Source organism: Peromyscus leucopus, chromosome 9, assembly GCF_004664715.2.
Source record: "Peromyscus leucopus breed LL Stock chromosome 9, UCI_PerLeu_2.1, whole genome shotgun sequence".
In the NCBI taxonomy this organism is placed as follows: domain Eukaryota; kingdom Metazoa; phylum Chordata; class Mammalia; order Rodentia; family Cricetidae; genus Peromyscus; species Peromyscus leucopus.
Window position 1 is genome coordinate 1,853,822 of NC_051070.1, and position 18,651 is coordinate 1,872,472.

The following is an 18,651-nucleotide window of genomic DNA, read 5'->3' on the forward strand; positions in this document are numbered from 1 at the left end:
GTCCAGTCTCTTCCTCCCAGACTGAGCCAAGTAAGTGTCCCTGCATAAGCTCCAGGTTTCAAACAGCCAACTCATGCAATGAGCACAGGACTTGGTCCCACTGCCTAGTTGCCTCCCAAACTGATCAAGCCAATCAACTGTCACACCTATTCAGAGGGCCTGATCCAGCTGGGGGCCCCTCAGCCTTTGGTTCATAGTTCATGTGTTTCCATTCATTTGGCTATTTTTTTTCAATAATTGGGTAAAACCGAAATTTATTATAAGCCACAGTCGTCCTAGGGACCTCCATGCTATATATATAGCCTTCATGGTTCTATGGGTTGTGGTCTGATTGTTCTTTATTTTATATCTAGAATCCACTTATGAGTGAGTACATACCATGACTGTCTTTCTGGGTTTGGGTTACCTCACTCAGGATGATTTTTTCTAGTTCCATCCATTTGCCTGCAAATTTCATGCTTTCATTGTTTTTCTCTGCTGAGTAGTACTCCATTGTGTATATGTGCCACATTTTTTTCATCCACTCTTCCACTCGCCTTATATTTAAGGCAAACTTTCATAGCCCGGTTCACCCATCGGTTTGCGTCGAGAGCTATTTTTCTTAAGCATGAAACAAACTGGCTACAAGCTCAGTCCAGAATTATTTTCTGGTACTTCCTAGCATGGAGAATTCTGAGGAACCCAGGTGTAGTGACACATATCTGTATTTGCAGCTACTTGGGAGGCTGAAGTAGGAGGATCACAAGTTCAAATACCCTGACTGCAACTTTGTCAGCCTCAAACAAGCTAAACTAAAGCTCCAAGAAAAAGCCACATCTACATTGAAGATTCCAGAAGGGGGCAAGCAAGAGAGTTCATAAGTAAAGGTACATGATGACAAGCTTGGTGTCCTGAGTTTGATAAGTGGCGAAAGGAGAGAACCAACCCCCACAAAACTGTCTTCTGATCTCCACACAGCACCATGGCATGCAAGCAACCACACATAAAATAAATAAATAAATAAATAAATAAATAAATAAATAAATAAATAAATAAATAAATGACTTTAAAAAAATCCTACATCTCTGTCAAGGACTTCATGATTGTAAAGCATTAGAATCATGCAGATCCAGGATTACCTTTGGCTGTCTTTAATCTCCTTAATAGTTATTTAGCACCCACTTTCTGAATTTGACCTAACACTTCAAATATTAGCTAACATATTTGGAAAAAGTTAAATTGGCTAGCCAATAGCTTCCCTAAAACCAAAAACTAAGATTATCCTCAAGTAACATCTGGAAACTATAGCAGATACTCCCTCACTTTTCTTTGACCCACACACCAATGTCCTTACCAATGTATTTGGCCAATGCCAAATTTACAACTTTCTTTTGTTCTGTGATCATAAAGTTTATATAACCACAGCCATTGTTATTTGGAGCAACCTGAAACTATGTCCCAGTCATATCTGATTTCAGAGTACTATCGCTTACTCCCCTTGAGAGAGAGCTTTGCATCAACAGAGCTGAACGGTAGAGCGCTTGCCAAACTATACACAGGCTCTAAGTTCAATTTCCAGGACCCCACAAAATAAAAGTTTTGAGGAAAAACTTTTAAACAACTACACTTAAAACAATTATGAAAACTACCATAGCCCAAAAGAGAAAACTCAAGGTGCTCCAAGGTAACATACTGCCATTAATTCTCTTCCTAAGAGTAACATTTTTTTCCAGAACATTTACAGAAAGAGTAAAATATTTTTCATTCCTAGGAAAGAAAGAAATGCCTGTTAACAGCATGGCACACAGATGTAACATGGCCATCAGACAAGGCATGAGCTGATGTTCTGTTTTATTGCTTCAGAACTTTAAGACATGAAACAAACCACTCCTTTGGGCCTGAATTTCCATCCATAAAATATAAGTCACACTATCTCCCTAGTTCCCAAGAGACTTGTTAAAAAGATTAGATGAGTCTTTACAAGCTGTCAAGTATCCCCCAAAGGTAAGATATCATACAAAAACTCAAAGTGCCCACTTTGTCCTCAAAAAACCATACCAAGCCACACAAGAGTTGCCATAAGAGTGATGTTACTCATTGAACAACTCTCATCTAGACAGATTCTAACACAGGAACAAATCTCAACCCTGACACTTCTCAAGCGCACAGGAAATGTCTTCATGTGCAAACCAAGTCATGCCTGCTAAAAGCACTAAATAAGAATATGTTTACCTAATGCAGTCTTGTCAGCACACAGTAAGTTAACCCAAAAAATGAGGAAATGATAGTGCCTTTAGACAGGCTACATACAGTAAGTTAGACACTGAAAGCAGGAAAATAAATATCCTTTGATGAGAAACTAGCACCTGCTTTTGGGTTGAAGTTGTGTCTCCCTGTAAGTAAAACCAGTTAATCCACTAGCAATCATCTTGAAGAACAATTTCCACATTAGTCCTACCCTGACCAAAGCCATGTAACATACCTACAGCAGCACTCAGGTGAACAGCACACAAAATTAAACACAATTCTGTAAACAAGCTAATTCAAAGAAACAAAGACATCTTGCCAAGATAAGAAATACAAGCTGATGCTTCATGTCTTCATGTCTTGTTGAAGAAAGGTCCTCTCCTCCAAATTTAATTCAGGGGACTCAGAAGCGCTAGCTAAGGACTGACTTCAGCATTTCCACAGACCACCATGACCTTCTGAGGGATGCACCTCTCTAAATGGAGGACAGACTCTGTCAACACACATAGCTCTTCTTTCAGACATATCCTGACCATTCACCCACGTATCCATCCTGAGCAGAACAGCTCACATTTGAGGATAGTCAAATCTCGAGATTCTCTGGGCTCTGCCTCCACACTAATCTAGAACATGAGGAAATTATATACTCCAACCAAAAGTTTCATCTACCCTCTTGGACTCCTACCATGCATTCCTCCTAGGCCACCTGTACACGACCAAGGTGCCACGCAGACCCTCCTCACCAAGCATGCCCTGGCTGCTCTGATATTGAGAACTTGCACCTGCTCCCTCATCATGGTCACTTTTTTTAATGTCTGTTCGCTTAATTTTATGTATACATGTTTGTGCCTGAATGTATACATGGGAACCACATGTGTGCAGGAGTCTTCAAATTTCAGAAGAGGTGTCAGGTTCCCTGAAACTTGAGTTACAAATGATTGTGAGTCACCATATGGGTCCTGAGACCAAACCACGTCCTCTGCAAAAGCAGTAAGTGCTCTTAACCACTGAGTCTTCTCTCCAGCCCCCACCCACCCACCCGTAACTATTCCCAATCCTGAAAGCTCCTTCCTCCCAAGTCTGCAGCCAAACTACTAACCCAGTGTTCAAAGAGTCAGTGCCCTTACCTCAAGGTTAAACCAGTTCAGTGACACCATCTGCAGAGCTACACTATCTGATGTGGCAGCCAGCCACTTACTGTACATTGAGCCTGTGACATGGGCTGGTGGCAACTAGTCTGAATACAGATACAGTCCAAGAGTAAATTACACACTTGATCTTAAAGACAATTACCTGATAAAAATCACAGGAGGCCATTCTTTTGACCAAGCTTTCGCTCCAGGCCCCAAATGAGCAGGGCTAAAATTCAAAGCCACACAGTAAAGACTCAAGCTAAAATTGTTTTATCTTTTTGGAAGTCAGGATTTGATAAGAAAGCAGCCACATTTCTGAAGGACAGTTCTAACTGCCATAATAATGAAGCTCTCTGGACTCAATCCTTACACAAAAAGGTAACCCAAGGACTCTGGAGTTAACAGTTAACTATTTTTCCACTGTTCTGGCTCTCTTAACTTTGGAAGTAACTTTGAAAGGATCAATCGTGTGCTTTCTTCAGCCCTTTTCAGTCTCTAAATCACTGGCTCTCAACCTTCCTAACACTGTCAATACAGTTCCTCATGTTGTGCTGACTGCCAACCACAAAATTATTTTCATTGCTACTTCATAACTGTAATTTTGCTGCTGTTATAAATCATAATGTAAATATTTTTAGAGAGAGGTTTGCCAAAGGGGTCACAACCTACAGGTTGAGAACCAGCTCTCTAAACCCACCTTCCTCCTCTCAACTGCTGGGAACACTAATTCTACCTTACAGAAGGGGTGATACTTGACTCCACAATTGAAATTGAAGCCAAAAACATCATTACATTATTCTTGTCTCATTCTGTAGCCCTGGCTAGCCTGAAGCTTGCTATGTAGACCAGGCTAGCCTCAAACTCACAGAGATCCACATGCCTCTGCTTCCTGAGTCCTGGGATTAAAGGCGTGTGCCACCACACTCGGCTTCAATTTTTAATGTTTTAAAGATAAAAATTAGTCTTTTCCTTTGTGTGAATGTATGCAGTGTATGAATATGTACATGTTTACATGCCTGCACATATGCATGCAGATGCTCGTGCACATGTGTGCATATGTGTGTGGAAGGCAGAGGTTGATGCCAGGTTTCTTTCTTCAGTGCCTCACCACCTTATTTTTAGGATAGGATGTCACTGAACCCAGGGCTCACTGGCTAGTCTGGCTTTGCTCACCCAGCACTAGGGTTACAGTCGCACACCATGTCAGGTGCTGGAGAGACGAACGTAGCTTCTAGTGCCCGAACAATAGACACGTTATCTACTGAGCCATATTCCCAGCTCAAAAAATGTTAATATTGATTTCAGTTCTTTCAACTTTTAAAATACAAACACTCGCGGGTTTTTACAACATTTGTAACTCACCTTACACAATATAACAACTTTCACAGCCCTGCTCTCCAGCAGTAGCTCTCAAACTGCAGACTATAGCAGAATCACCTGGAAAGATTACTGAATAAGAGACAGCTGGAGTCATCCCAGACACTTGGTTTCTGCAGGTCTGGTGAACTGCAACTGCAGAATGAGCCTTCCAACAAGCTTCCAGGTGACCATGGTGCCACTGGCCAGGCACGGTGCCACACTGAAAGTCAATGCTCTACAAGCATCGTGGGGATAAACTGACACCAGTCTCCAGCCAGGGAGGGCTGCTGGCGTACTGTTTCTTCCTGTTCTAGCCTGCATTCTTCACTCCTCTTGACCATCACCTATCCATCATAAGCCCTACACAAGATCATGTCCAAAGAACCCCACCAACCCACCTCCACAGAACTGTTTTCACACAACCAGACTTTTCAAAAAGTGCCAAGTTCATAGCAACCAGATAGAGGGAAAATATCTCCCCTTTAAAAAAAAAGAAAAAGTAACAAGTCACCTCATAAATTGCTAGTTGTTTGGGGCGGAGGTTGTTGTTGTTTCACTGACATTCTAAAAACAATATGAAAAACCCCAGGGCCAAATTTGCAAATTCACATGGTTATTCCACAGGTGCAATGCTAAGATGACACTAGGCAGGATCTTGTTATGTAGCCCTGGCTGCCCTAATATTACAATGTAACTCAAGCAGACCTTGAACTTACAGCAGTCCTCGGTCGTAGCCTCCCTGCTGCTGAGTTTACAGGCAAGTGCCACCATGCGTGGCTTAGAGTAAGGTCTGTTTACCCTGATTAATTAAGTTTTCTTACTCACAGATGGGTCTACTGTTTCCTTTTCTTTCAAGACTACTATAAAAATCAGTATCAGTTTTATACCTAAGAGACACAGTTGTTATTTTCCTTTTATAACTAGGTTTGTTAATGGTGTGATAAAAGCACTGAAAATACATTTGACTGGCCAGCCAGTCTAGCCACCAGTGAGCTTCAAACCAATGAAATTAATGAAATCCTGTAATGACACACTAGGTTGCGCTCTAGTCTCTACACTTCCAAAATACACACACACACACACACACACACACACACACACACACACACACACACACACCTTTCCTTAAGTTTGAATGAGACACTCTACATAGGTAGATGAAGATGTTCTCAGAAGCCATATGTTAGCAAATGAAAATCAAAGTGCCAGGAGCAGGCTACAGGTTATTTGTCAGGAAGCATCCTGAGGCCCCCAAAATAATGCAGGATATTGCCACTGCTGTTGGTTTGCCTGTTAGAACTAAACAGTAAAATCCTATTTATGAATACACCACAGGCTCTGGCCGCAGGATGTAAAGAAATCACAGGATGTAAAGTTGGACCTGAGCTAGGCGCTTTCTCCCCTGCTGGCTTGCCCTCGTAGTTTAAGAAGGTTTAATGCAGGCTGCTAGAGAAGGAAAGTCAAGTCTTACTCAGCTATGGATACTGCACACTACACTACAGACCAGACAGGCAGGATGTGCTACCTGGGGCAATAGTGTTAAGTCTATTATGGGGGAACTACAACTAACCACTTCTGATGGAGATTGAGAATTTACAACTGGTACTCAAAAGCCCAGATCATAGAGATCATAGGCCCTAGTGGGGAAAGCTATGCTGTTGTTTTCTAAGTGGACATGGTGTCTTCAAATTATCTTTGAAGTAATTATATTTAAGTCCATAAATTGGTATTGCTAGCTTGCTCAGAGGAGCTTCTTAAAAGAAAAAAAAAAAAATAGATGTGAGTATGACTTGCTAGTCAGTCGTCTGACCATGTAAGTACCAGGAAGTGGAACTCAGGTCATCAGGCTTGGCAGCAGGTTCCTTCATCAGCTGGACTATCTCTCTCAAAGTGGGCAGCCTTAACTGCAAAGACTCATAATTGGTCTAAGTGCTAAGTACAGTGATTAGTGGTTACTGGGTGCTCAGCTCTAAGTGAACATGTGCATTACTCCCAACCTTCAGGGAAAATTGATAGAAGAGAAGTTGAAAGGAATGTTAGAGTCGGAGGGTTGGGCAGAATTGCAAAGTGCTGTATTCCAGGCATGACATGGCCACTGCACTCAAGAGTTCACCAAAGTTACAACTACCTGCATAAGACCTGCACAATATTGAACTGTCCACATTCTGTCATAAAAGTTTTCTCCTAGTAAACTAGTCTTTTCCTCTTGGGAGGTGTCTATTGAGATTCCATGAGCAAAGTCATAAAATATAATATATGCCTTTTTGGGTGTTTATGTACAAAGAATCATTCCTGGTGGCCTCTTTACATGTAATTCCATTCTAGGCCACAGTCAAGTACTATTGGATTTAGCTCCAAAATATATTCCAAATCTGGACTGTTCTTACAAATTCTATCACTATTACTCTAAGCAAATCACCACCACCTCAGACTTGAACTTCAGGAGCCTCCTGATGGGCTTCCTTTCTGCCACTCTCCCCATCGAATTCACACTGAGACATTCCCTAGACAGCAGTCATGCTCTTTTCAAAATGTGAACCTAATTGCTCAAAACCATCCATTTGGATTCCAATTTATTTGTCTGTTTGGTAGCAGTGATCAAGCCCAGGACCCCATATGTGCTAGGCAAGCACTCTACCACTGTACATTTCAGTTCTCTCTTTTTTTGAGATTTTAATTAAGTTGCCCAGGTTGGGCTGAAATGTGATCCTCCTGCTTCAGTTCCCTGAGTAGTTGACATTACAAGCCTGCCCTACCAAAAACCCAGCAGGACTATCACTATTAAATTGTGAATAAGAGTTGAGATGACTGGTCCTGCCTCCCTCTCAAACCTCACTTCTTAACATCCCCTCTCATGCACTTTACTCTAACCAAAGTGGGAAAACCCACCCCTTTATTATACCAAATGCAATTCCATCTCCCAGCTTTTGCCTTGGCATACTGGCAATCTGAAATGTTGGTTACCTAGATCATCACACGGCAGGCTGGGTTATTTCCATGTTCAAATGCCATGTGTACAAAATGACTTTCCTTTCTCCTTAGGCAACATCTACCCAGAACCAATGTTATCACTACTTCCTATTCAGATTCCCCTCTGATGAAGCTTATTAATATAAGGTGCAGACTTTTAATCCAATCAAGTTGGCCATCAAGGTTCACCATAATAGGGCAACTGTTGCCAACTTAAATAATAATTAGAGAGATTCTTCAGATAATAACAATGTGCAAACAGAAGATCATTGCAATAGTCTTTTGCATGCCAAAGTAAACAGTATATGGAAGAGGATGATCTAGGGTGAAACATCTAAAGGTGCAACAAGGAAGATTTTGTAAGACATTTTGAAACACCACTCCTTGGCTCTATAACAAATGTAGTCTAAGGTTAAGAAGATGCTGTTGGGCAGATAATCTCTCTTAAAGCAGAGCGGCTGTGGTCACTGAATCAGGCCTATTAATATCCTTGTGAAGAGAAGAGGAGACGCTGGTGAAACCTGCACGAGGCTTCTACTATTCCAAAGCATCTACCATCTTCAAAGCACGAGTATTTTGCATATGCCACTTTATCATGCTGCTGGCTGCTGAAGCAGCTGAGCACCCATGCCTAAGCCCACTGACGACTGACACTGTGGAAGAGGAATTCTTTCTCACTCAAATCCAATGAACTTAACAAACTTTTTCACCAACCTTTATTTTTAATCCTTGATCTCTCTGTGCCTGTGATATACTATATTTTACTTTTTCCTGTCTTTGTAATTTTTAAAGATTTATTTGTTTTTATATTCTGTGTATGCGTGAGTGTCAGCATATATGTAAGTGCACTACATACAACCTATGCCCACAGAAGCCAAGAAGCTTTCATATCCCCTCTGGAGTTGTACAGAGTGTTGTGAGTCACCATGTATGTGGCAAGTGTTCTCAACCACTAAGTACATCTGCAGCTCCAATTTCTCCCTAGTCTTATAAGTGTCTATCACACAATGCCTGAGTCTCAAAAGATGCTTCATAATTCTTTCAGTGCAAAGACAGGTACAATGGATGGATGGATGGATGGATGGATGGATGGATGGATGGATGGATGGATGGAAGGAACTTCCCTTGTATTATGGATTAGGTCTAAAGCATGCCCCAAACGAATCAAGAATTGAAGACTTGGATGCAGCAACATCCAAAAGTGGTCTTGAAAGTGACTGGATCATGAGAGCTCTGACTCTAATGATGGCTTCATAATTGGATGGCACTTCTGGAGAAGCCATCATTAGAATTATCAGAGATGGGGCCTGGCTAAAGGAAGGTCAGTAGGGGGAGGTTCTTGGGGACTTTATCTTGTCTGAGGCCCCTGTCTCTGCTTCTTGTGCATCATGAGGTAACTGTCCTGCCCCAACTCATGCTCCCCACTATGATGTTCAGCCTCACCTCAGACCTACAGCAACAGAACCACACGATCATGAAACAGACCTCTACAACTGGGAACCAAATGAATCAGCCCTCCTTCATCTCTTAGGTGCTCATCAGGAATAAAGAGTTAACTGACACACTGCACCCTTGTAGGCCTGTAACCACAGACACCTACATGAAACCCTGTATTTCTGTCTAAACACGTTTTTCTTCCCCAAATTTCCATTCACATCCTTGTCCCCTGTTCACCCACTTACAGAAAGAAAGGAAGAAAGAAAGAAAGAAAGAAAGAAAGAAAGAAAGAAAGAGAGAGAGAGAGAAAGAGAGAGAAAAAAGAGAGAGAGAGAAAGAAAGAGAGGGAGGAAGGAAGGAAGGAAGGAAGGAAGGAAGGAAGGAAGGAAGGAAGGAAGGAAAGAAAGAAGGAAGGAAGGAAGGAAGGAAGGAAGGAAGGAGAGGGGCAGAGAGACAGATAGACAAACAGAGGGGCTGGAGAGACGGCTCAGTGGTTAGAGCACTGGCTGCTCTTCCAGAGGACCCAGGTTCCATTCCCAGCACCCACATGGCAGCTCACAACTCTCTGTAACTCCAGTTCCAGGGGATCCGAGGCTCTTTTCTGGCCTCCACTGGCATATGCATACATATAGGCAAAATACCTATACACATAAAATTTTTAAATGAAAATAAATACATAGATAAAGCACAGACCCAAAGCCATTGTTTTTCCTTTCTCTTGATCAAAAATGTCACAACTTTCCTTTTTAGTTAGAACAGGGCTATTGCCATGTTTTTCCTCTGTTTTGAATTTCAGAACCAAATGGTAGCCAAAAAGCTTAAATGTACAAATGACCAGCCTACAGGGCATGATAGATGGCATATGACTTTAATCCTAGCACCCAGGAAGCAGAGGCAGTCGGATCTCTGAATTGAAGGTCAGCCTGGTCTATGAAGTGAATTCCATTACAGCCAAGACTACACAGAGAATTCAAACTCACTGATATCCACCTGCCTTTGCCTCTCAAGTGCTGGGACTAAATGCCTGAGCCACCACCACCCGGCATGTTGAAGCTTTTTTCTCCATATCTAACAATTAGAAGTGAACCCTGCATTTCAAAAGTACAGATTAAATTTTCAAACTGTGACTGTATCACACAATGAGACTAAGCTTTTTTTCTCCATATCTAACAATTAGAAGTGAACCATGCATTTCAAAAGTACAGGTTAAGTTTTCAAACTGTGACTGTATCACACAATTCAGATGGCAAACAAGTTATTACTGGAAAAGCAAAGCTTTGGATTCACACGGTCCAAGGTTCAGACTTTACCCTAGTCAACTATGTCTTAAATTACTTAACAGCTCAAGCTTAGTTTCCTCTTGTGTAAAGCTGGGATTTCCGACCCAGCTGCTACATGGATAAAACAATATGTGAAGTGCTGGGTATGTAGCACAGTTGGAGTGCTAGCCCAGCATGCACAAACCACCGGGTTAGTTACCCAATACTGTATAAAATAAGACATGGTGGAACATCCCAGCACTCCAGAGGTGGAGGCCAGGGGATAAGAAGTTCAAGGACAAAGTTAACTTCAAAGAATTGGAGGTCAGCTTAGCCTTCAAGAGACTTTAAGGCATATAAAAGCTCAATAAACTGTTGCAATTACCATAAAACTAACACCTCTAGCCACTGAATGTACCAAAAACAAAAAAACAAGTATTTAAAAAGAATGTTTTAAAAGCTGATTTACAAAACATATAAGATTAAATATAACTCAATATCAGACAGAATAGAAATACAGCACAAATTATGGGGACATGGGAACAAGGAGCACTTAACTTAGAAATCTGGTTGAAACTTCTTGCCAGCTGAAAATCAATAATTCCAGCACAATTAACTACATTTTCTGTGAAAGCTGACCACATAGACATAATACTCCTTTTATAGAATGTTAAAGTAGGGAATGTTACAGGCCCTGAGTGGGACTAATACTGTTGTTTTTCTAAATGGACATCTTGTTGGACTGGAAAGCTCAGAGGTTAAAAGCCCCGGATGGTCTTCTGGAGAAGCCAGGGTTCAATTCCCAAGCATTCACATGGTAGTTCACAACGATCTGCAACTCTTGTTCCAGAGGATCCAGTGCCTTCGCTGACCTCCATAGTCATAAGGCACACACATGGTGCAAAGACATACATACAGGACAAACATCAACACATACCAAATAAAATAATAACTTTAATTAAACAATGGACACTGTCAAACTGCCTTCTAAATGTTTATGTCTGCATCCATAGACGAGAGCCACTCAGCCTCAGAGAAGCTTGTTTTCAGTGGCTGCAGTTACTGCTGAAGTTCATAACTAGTCAAAGTACAAGTGAGTGTTGAGTGTGCAGTCCTAAGTAGGACATCTCTACGACCCCGACCCCTTCAAAGGCTCAGAGAGCATCACTAAAAGGGGAGCAGAAAGAATGAATGAAGAAGAATGCTGTGAAACCCTGTCTTCTGAACATGGTGTCACCACTACAATCATGGATTCATAGCAACTATGACTACCTACACAAGATCCACCTGTCAACATCCCCCAAAAAAGAAACACTGAAGGCCTCACTCCCCCACGCCCCACCTCAACCCCTGTGAGGAGTTATTGGCAGGTGAAGGTTATTGGGAGAGTATGATAGCTATTCTTGGTTGTCAACTTCATTACATCTGGAATTAACTAAAACCCAAGTGGATAGGTAACTTTAATCTGGGCCACTCCTTCTGCCAGCAGCCTATATAAAGGACATAGAAAAGGAAGCTCTTTCCCTGCTTGCTCTCTATCTCTCAAGTAAGTCCATTCCTTCACTGGCATTACAGCCTACTTCTTTGGGATTCTAGTATATACTGATGACCAGCTCAGCCATCCAGACTCATGAATTGAACAACTATTGGATTCTTGGACCTTCTTCATAGACAGCCATTATTGGACTAGCTGGACCACAGTCTATAAGCCATTCTAATAAATCTGCTTTAGGTGGGTAGGTAGGTAGACAGACAGATAAATAGATTCTATCAGTTCTGTTTCTCTACAGAACCCTGAATGATACAGGGAGAGAAAGTTTTTCTTCAGTACTCTAGCCACTGGTAAATTGCTCATGCACCAGTAAATATCCCACACCCATGCTCATACAAGATTAAAAAAAAAAAAGTAATGATCCACACTTACAGCCTATACTTATATGTAAGCTGGAAGTTTTCCTGGTCCCACCCAGCTCGCAGCCGCTCAGACCCAAGTAAACACACAGAAGTTTATATTAATTAAAACTGTGGCTCAGGCCTCTTGCTAGCTAGATCTTACACTTTAATTAACCCATTATTCTTATTTATGTTTAGCCACGTGGCTTGGTACCTTTTCCCAGTTCTGCCTTCACATCTTGCTTCCTCTGTGTCTGGCTGGTGACTCCTGACTCAGCCTTCCTGTTCCCAGAATTCTCCTCTCTCTTTGTCCCGCCTATACTTCCTGCCTGGCTACTGGCCAATGAGCACTTTATTTATTAACCAATCAGTGCAACACATTCACAGCATACACAGCAATATCCACAGCACTTGTATGTCCTTCAGGAACGACCTTACTGCTTTACCAGATATTTTCTGGAAATCTCAAACAAGACCAAATGGTTGTTTACAGTAAAAATCTTAACTTCCCCTGCAACCCATCTGACTTATGGTTATACCTAATTAGCTGCAATCCTACCCAATACACAGGAGTCATTCCAAAATTCACTTAGGTTCCTTAGCAACTCTTTGAGATAAATTCAGAACCACAGAAGCAGAAGGTATGAATACTCAAATGACAATTAATTGCAATTGTCTTTTAATAACTCCAACTCTGCTTCAGTCTGGTTCAGTCTAAAATTATTTTCTGCAGCAAAATCAAGACTCCAGCTTTACCTAAGTAGAGGTCTCTAGAAGATAAGGGAACTCCTCGGACTGCAGGTAGCAGGGAGGAATAGTGTCCTGCTGCCACTGACAATACATATACCCTAAAACTAAGGATATCTGTTAACTGGCTTGAAAAATGTTCTGGATTTCCTAGACTAGTCAAAAGTAAGCTATCTGCCTCCCATCCAAAAGGGTTACAGAAGTAGAAAGGGAGATGGGAGGGGTAAAATCTTGAAAAGGTTCCACTTCAAACAGAGTGGTGGAATTCAGTTCACACAACGGGAGCCTGGAGAGAAGGTAGGGAGCAGTTCCCCCATATGGTGAATGTCAGAGGAGGAATGCTTTATGGACAGAACTCTACCACCCCACATTCAGCACCTTCTATGGCACTGTGCTAGGATGGCAACATTGACAAGATGCAGCCTCAGCTGATCTATTAAGAGAGCATAAGATTAAAAGCCAAAAACAAAACACAAAAAACTGGGCAGTGGGGCGCACACCTTTTATCCCAGGAAAGAGACAGACAGAAACAGGTGGATCTGAGTTAGAGGCCAGCTTGGTCTACAGAGCAAGTTCCAGGACAGCCAGGACTACACAGAGAAACCCTGTCTTCATTATATAATATATATACATATATATGTATATATATATAGAGAGAGAGACAGAGACAGAGACAGAGACAGAGAGAGGAGAGATCATGCACATCCAAGATACAGCTCAGCTGGCTGAGTGCATGCCTAGCATGTATGAAGCCCTGGGGTCAACCTCTAGCTCCATATAGATGTGGTGTGTAGTGGAGCACTGGAGCCCTAACTCCAGCACTCAGGAAGCAGAACATCAGAGGTTCAAGGTCATCCTCAGCTAAGAGAGTTCAAGGCCAGCCTGGCCTATATGAGATCCTAACTCATAAAAAAGTTGGGAGGTTAAAGATATGGCTTAGTAGTTAAGAGCACTTACTGCTCTTATAGAGAATCTAGGTTCTGTCACCAGCATCCAGATGGCAGCTTACAACTGACTAACTCCAGTACCAGGGGTCCAGCATCCCCTCTGACCTGAGGCCTCATGCATGCATATTGTACAGATAAAAGCATGTAAGTATGCATGCACCTTAAACAAAAAATACAAGGGGCAGGTGAGATGACTCAGGGGGTAAAAGGAACTTGCTGCATATACCCTGACAACATTGTGGAAGGGGAAAACTGACTCCTGAAAGCTGTCCACACTGTGGCATGCACACACACACACACACACACACACACACACACACACACACACAAATGCAAATTTAAAGTTTAAGGGAGAGAGCTAGGGAGATGACACACTCAGGAAAGTGCTTGCCATGCAAGCGTGAAGGCAAAGTCTGATACCCTAAAAAGCTGGCACACCTGTATCCCCAGCTCTGAGAAAACAGAGACAAAAGTCCTCAGGGTTTGTTGACTAACCAGTCTAACTGAGCCAAAGAGCTCCAGATTCAGTAGTAAATCCTGTCTCAAAAAAATAAAAGGGAGGTGGAGGTGGATAGTGACTGGGAAGACACCGGAAAATGACCTCGGGTCTCCACATGCATGAACACACAAGTGCAAACACACACAACAAAAGCTTCTATTGAACACACCAAGTACTGAAACCCCTTTCCTCTGTCAGCCTGCATCTAAAATACCACAGTCCTTCCATCTTCCTTGAAACACTAAGGAATTAGCATTACCCTAAGAAATCCCATGCATAATGTGATCAACAAGCCCACGTGGTCGGATCCCTCTCCAGCACCATCCAGGCTCCGCTGCAGGGCCTCGGTGGACTTTTCTCACATCTTCAGCTGTTCCCGCTGGACATGGGCCCATGACACATGCTGTTCTCTCACAACACTATTTTCTTTTCCTAGAAAAAAAGTCACCTCATCCTTCAAACGTGTATAATTTTAAGATTTTATTTTTTTTTTATGTTACGTGTATAAGTGTTTTGTCTACATGTGTTTTGGTGCACTACATGCATGTGTGGTGCCTTCAAAAGCCAGAACTCCAAATGGTTGTGAGCTGCCATGTGGGTTTGGGGGGGTTGAACCCAGGTTCTCTGGTTTTAATGCTTTTAAGGGCTGGACCACCTCTCAAGCCCCAGTTGTATAATTTGTTTTATTACTTTATTATGAGTGTGTGTATGATGGAGGACAGAGCACAGCTCTGTGGAGTCGACTAGTTCTCTCCTTTCCCCTTCATGTGGGTTCTCAGTATGAGCCCAGGTCAACAGGGCTTTGTAGCAAGCACCCTTAGCCACTAAGCCACCTAACTGACCCTTGTTGAAATCTTTATTTCCACAGGTAAATGTTGTTTAACTTAAGTAGCACAAGATACTTAATAGAATTAACTGCTTCTTGGAATCTAGGTCAACGATGCAGCTCTACCTAAATGTACCAGGCACAGAGTTTGATTCCTAGGGAGCCATAGCTTTCAAGTTCCAAGTCTGCCCTTACTAGCTGTATGACTTTAAGCAAGTCATATAACACTGTGGGCCTTGAGTCCATCTTCTGTAAGTGGTGTTATACGCCTAATATGGGGACAGAATAGTTGCCTATGGTGTAGAGGTCAAAATGTTCTTGACTTGGTCAGCTCAGTTTATTTTATTTTATCTCAGCACCAAAACTTCTCAACAGCATTTTTAAACTTATTGCCTCATTACTGGAGGAAATTTTGTAAACACTGGGAACTGTATTCATCTCCTACACAGGAGGCATTCAATATTTTTTAATTATTTATTTTTATTTTCATGTGCATTTGTGTTTTGCCTGCATGTATGTCTGTTTGAGGATGTTAAGTCCCCTGGAACTGGAGTTACAGACAGTTGTTACCCGCCATGTGGGTGCTGGGAATTGAACTCAGGTCCTCTGGAAAAACAGCCAGTGCCCTTAACCACTAAGCCATCTTTCCAGCCCACTATTAAAGATTGTTTTACAAAACTATCTAAAAAGGCATACATCCAATATACAATAGCCAAACCTAGTGTGGTGGTGCATACCTATAATGCCAGCACTTGGAAAGTGGGAGCAGGAGCCCAAGATCTCCCTCTCCTACACAGCAAATCTGAGGCCAACCTAAGCTGAATAAGAAAACAAGGCTGTCTCAAGAAAACAAACCCTACAAAAGAATAAATATACAAAGTATGGCTCCAAAGTATGGCTTACAAATCATTTCATAAGTAAATATGTCAGTCTTTGCAAAAGCAAACATTGGATGATTACAAGATGATAAAAATTAAAGAACAAAAGCTGTGTGACAACTCCAAGAACAGTGAGAGCCAGCATTCTGCGGCTAGGTCAGAAACAACCTTCAGGCTCACACTGCCTAAGTGGACCTGCTTCCATTTCCTTAAAAAGAACAAAATGAGCCGGGCATGGTGGTACACACAACACTCAGGAGGCAAAGGCAGGTAGAGCTCTGTGAGTTCAAGACCAGTCTGGTCTCCACAGAGCATTCCAAAACAGCCAGGGCTACACAGAGAGACTTCTATTTAAAAGAGAGAGAGAGAGAGAGAGAGAGAGAGAGAGAGAGAGAGAGAGAGAGAGAGAGAGAGAGAGAGAGAGATGAGGCAGATCATCTCTGAAATGCCTTCCTACTCAAATTTCAATAACCATAAACCAAACGTTGTAGAGATTTTCTTTTTAACTCCACCACCCCACCTCCTGGGAGGTAGGGAAGGATTTGATACAGGTTTCTTCTATGTAACCTAGCCTGGCCTTCAGCTCACAATCCTCTCTACTGCACGCAGCCTTTCCAATGGTGTGACTACAGAGTGCACAACACTACACATCTGACTTGACAATATACATCAAGAAAGACGGGGGAGGGAGGCTTACCGTGAACATTCAAACAGCTCTCAAAGGGTTTTCAGGGGATCTTCGTTTTAAGAAATTTGCTCAAGTAACTTAGTAAATCTTCTTTAAAAGTTAGGGAAGTCAATGCTAGCAAATAATGTGGAAGGAGAAAGGAGACGCACACAAACTCCAATCTTTGGGTTAGTGTCACCATGGCACCCTAGGTGAACGGCGGGGAAGTGAAATGTGTTTCTAACCAAGGTAAGCACTACCTAGAAAGAAAAATAAACCCAGAGGGTGCGTTTCTCACGACGTGTACAGTGGTGCCATAAACAGGAGTTCGACTCACACCTGTGGACTCTTAACAATTCTGACTTAGCACACTTTTTTTCAAACTTAGTACCAACTCACAGCCCCACAGTGTCCCTTCAAAGTCGCTGCAAAGATAGCAAAAGAGCATGGGAACTGTAGAACTCTTAGAAGCTGTCCAGAAAGCTGCGGGAGACGTCAGCTCCGCCAGACACTGGGATCTCAGCTCCCGCGGAGCGGTTTCTCGCAGTCGGAAAGCCAACCCGGTCCGGAGGAGCTCAGGAAATCTCGGCCCGCTCCTGCTAGTGACCTCGGGCGCAAGCGTTCCCACGGGGAGGCCCACGCCAGAACCAAGTGTGAGCACAGCTGGCTCGGGCGTCCGGCCCGGGGGAGCCGGGATGCGCCGCGGGTGTCGCCTGGGAGCCCGGGGCGGCCAAGCCCATGAAAGCCCTGCGCTGCTCACCTTCAGCGTCCACAGCAGTGGCTGCGGGGGCCGCCGCCAATGCCGCCTGGCCGCGACCTGCGCCACCGTCCCGACCCACAGCCCCGCCATTGTCGACCCAGCAGGCCGGCCCGCCGCTGACCTCTCACCCCTGTCAGGGGGCGGGTAAGGGGAGCGTCCGGGATACGGCCAATCAGGAGCCTCGGATCCGAAGCTCCGCCCCCGGATGAGTGGGTTGAGGAGGGAGCCGGTCCCGCGGCCGAGCAACTCCAGACCCGGCCGGGGAGAACAGGAAGCGCGCTAGGACCCGGAGGGAGCCGACCACCGAGCTTTTCCTCCAATGCTGGAAAAGCTGGCTTAGAGCCCACCCTCTGCGGCCGCAGGTCCACCGCTAGCCAATCGGGTGCACCCATGCCCCTTTCAATTTCTCGCTGAGTTTTTTAAAGCAAATCTCACCTGTAAACACCTCTGTGTCTGGACGGACGCTCAGTTACTTCGCCTGTCCTACGGAATCAATTTGAAAGAGTCACGAAGTCAGGCTGCAGCATGCGGAGAGCCAGAAAGACAAACGCAACAGTTTGGGGATAGCAGGGAAGCAGCAAGTTCTCAGAGGAGTTGGATCATAAATGGCAAAGGACGACCTGTTTCCCGGGCGCCAGAGGCTGAACCCACTTTCCTAGTTAGGAAACCCTGTTTCCCTTGTCCTTCCCTCTCACGCTACGACCCTCGCCCCTACTTTTGCTCTTTGGCAAAAATTTGGATTAGTTTTCTTTAGGGACTGTTTTTATTACAGAAATTTCTTAAGTGAGAGGGCCAGTAGCAGAAACGACTTGTCTTGGTCCCCGTTTTGTAAGGAAGCTCCATGACACCCACCTGAAGCTACAGGTACCAGTCTCCCTGGCAACATGGTGTGGGCTTAGTGTGGCATATGAAATGTAAGGACTGTGCTGTTAAAAGGAAAAGTATGGTGTGGTGGCTCTCTTCCCATTCCCAGCACTCAGAAGGCTGAGACAGAAGGATCACTGCAAGTTCAAGGTCAGCCTGTAAGGCTTAGCAAGTTCCAGGCATATC

General features: G+C 43.4%; 1 protein-coding gene across 1 annotated transcript in view; it reads right to left on the reverse strand.

Annotated features, from left to right (window-relative positions):
• The window catches only part of Pcca (propionyl-CoA carboxylase subunit alpha), a 359,306-nt gene extending 341,573 nt beyond the window's left edge, over positions 1–17,733 (reverse strand). Inside the window, exon 1 of the mRNA XM_028868277.2 lies at positions 17,602–17,733. Coding sequence (XP_028724110.1) covers positions 17,602–17,691 — 90 coding nt within the window. The 5' untranslated portion in view covers positions 17,692–17,733. The remainder of the gene's footprint in view (positions 1–17,601) is intronic.
• Between the last annotated feature and the right edge of the window lie 918 nt (positions 17,734–18,651).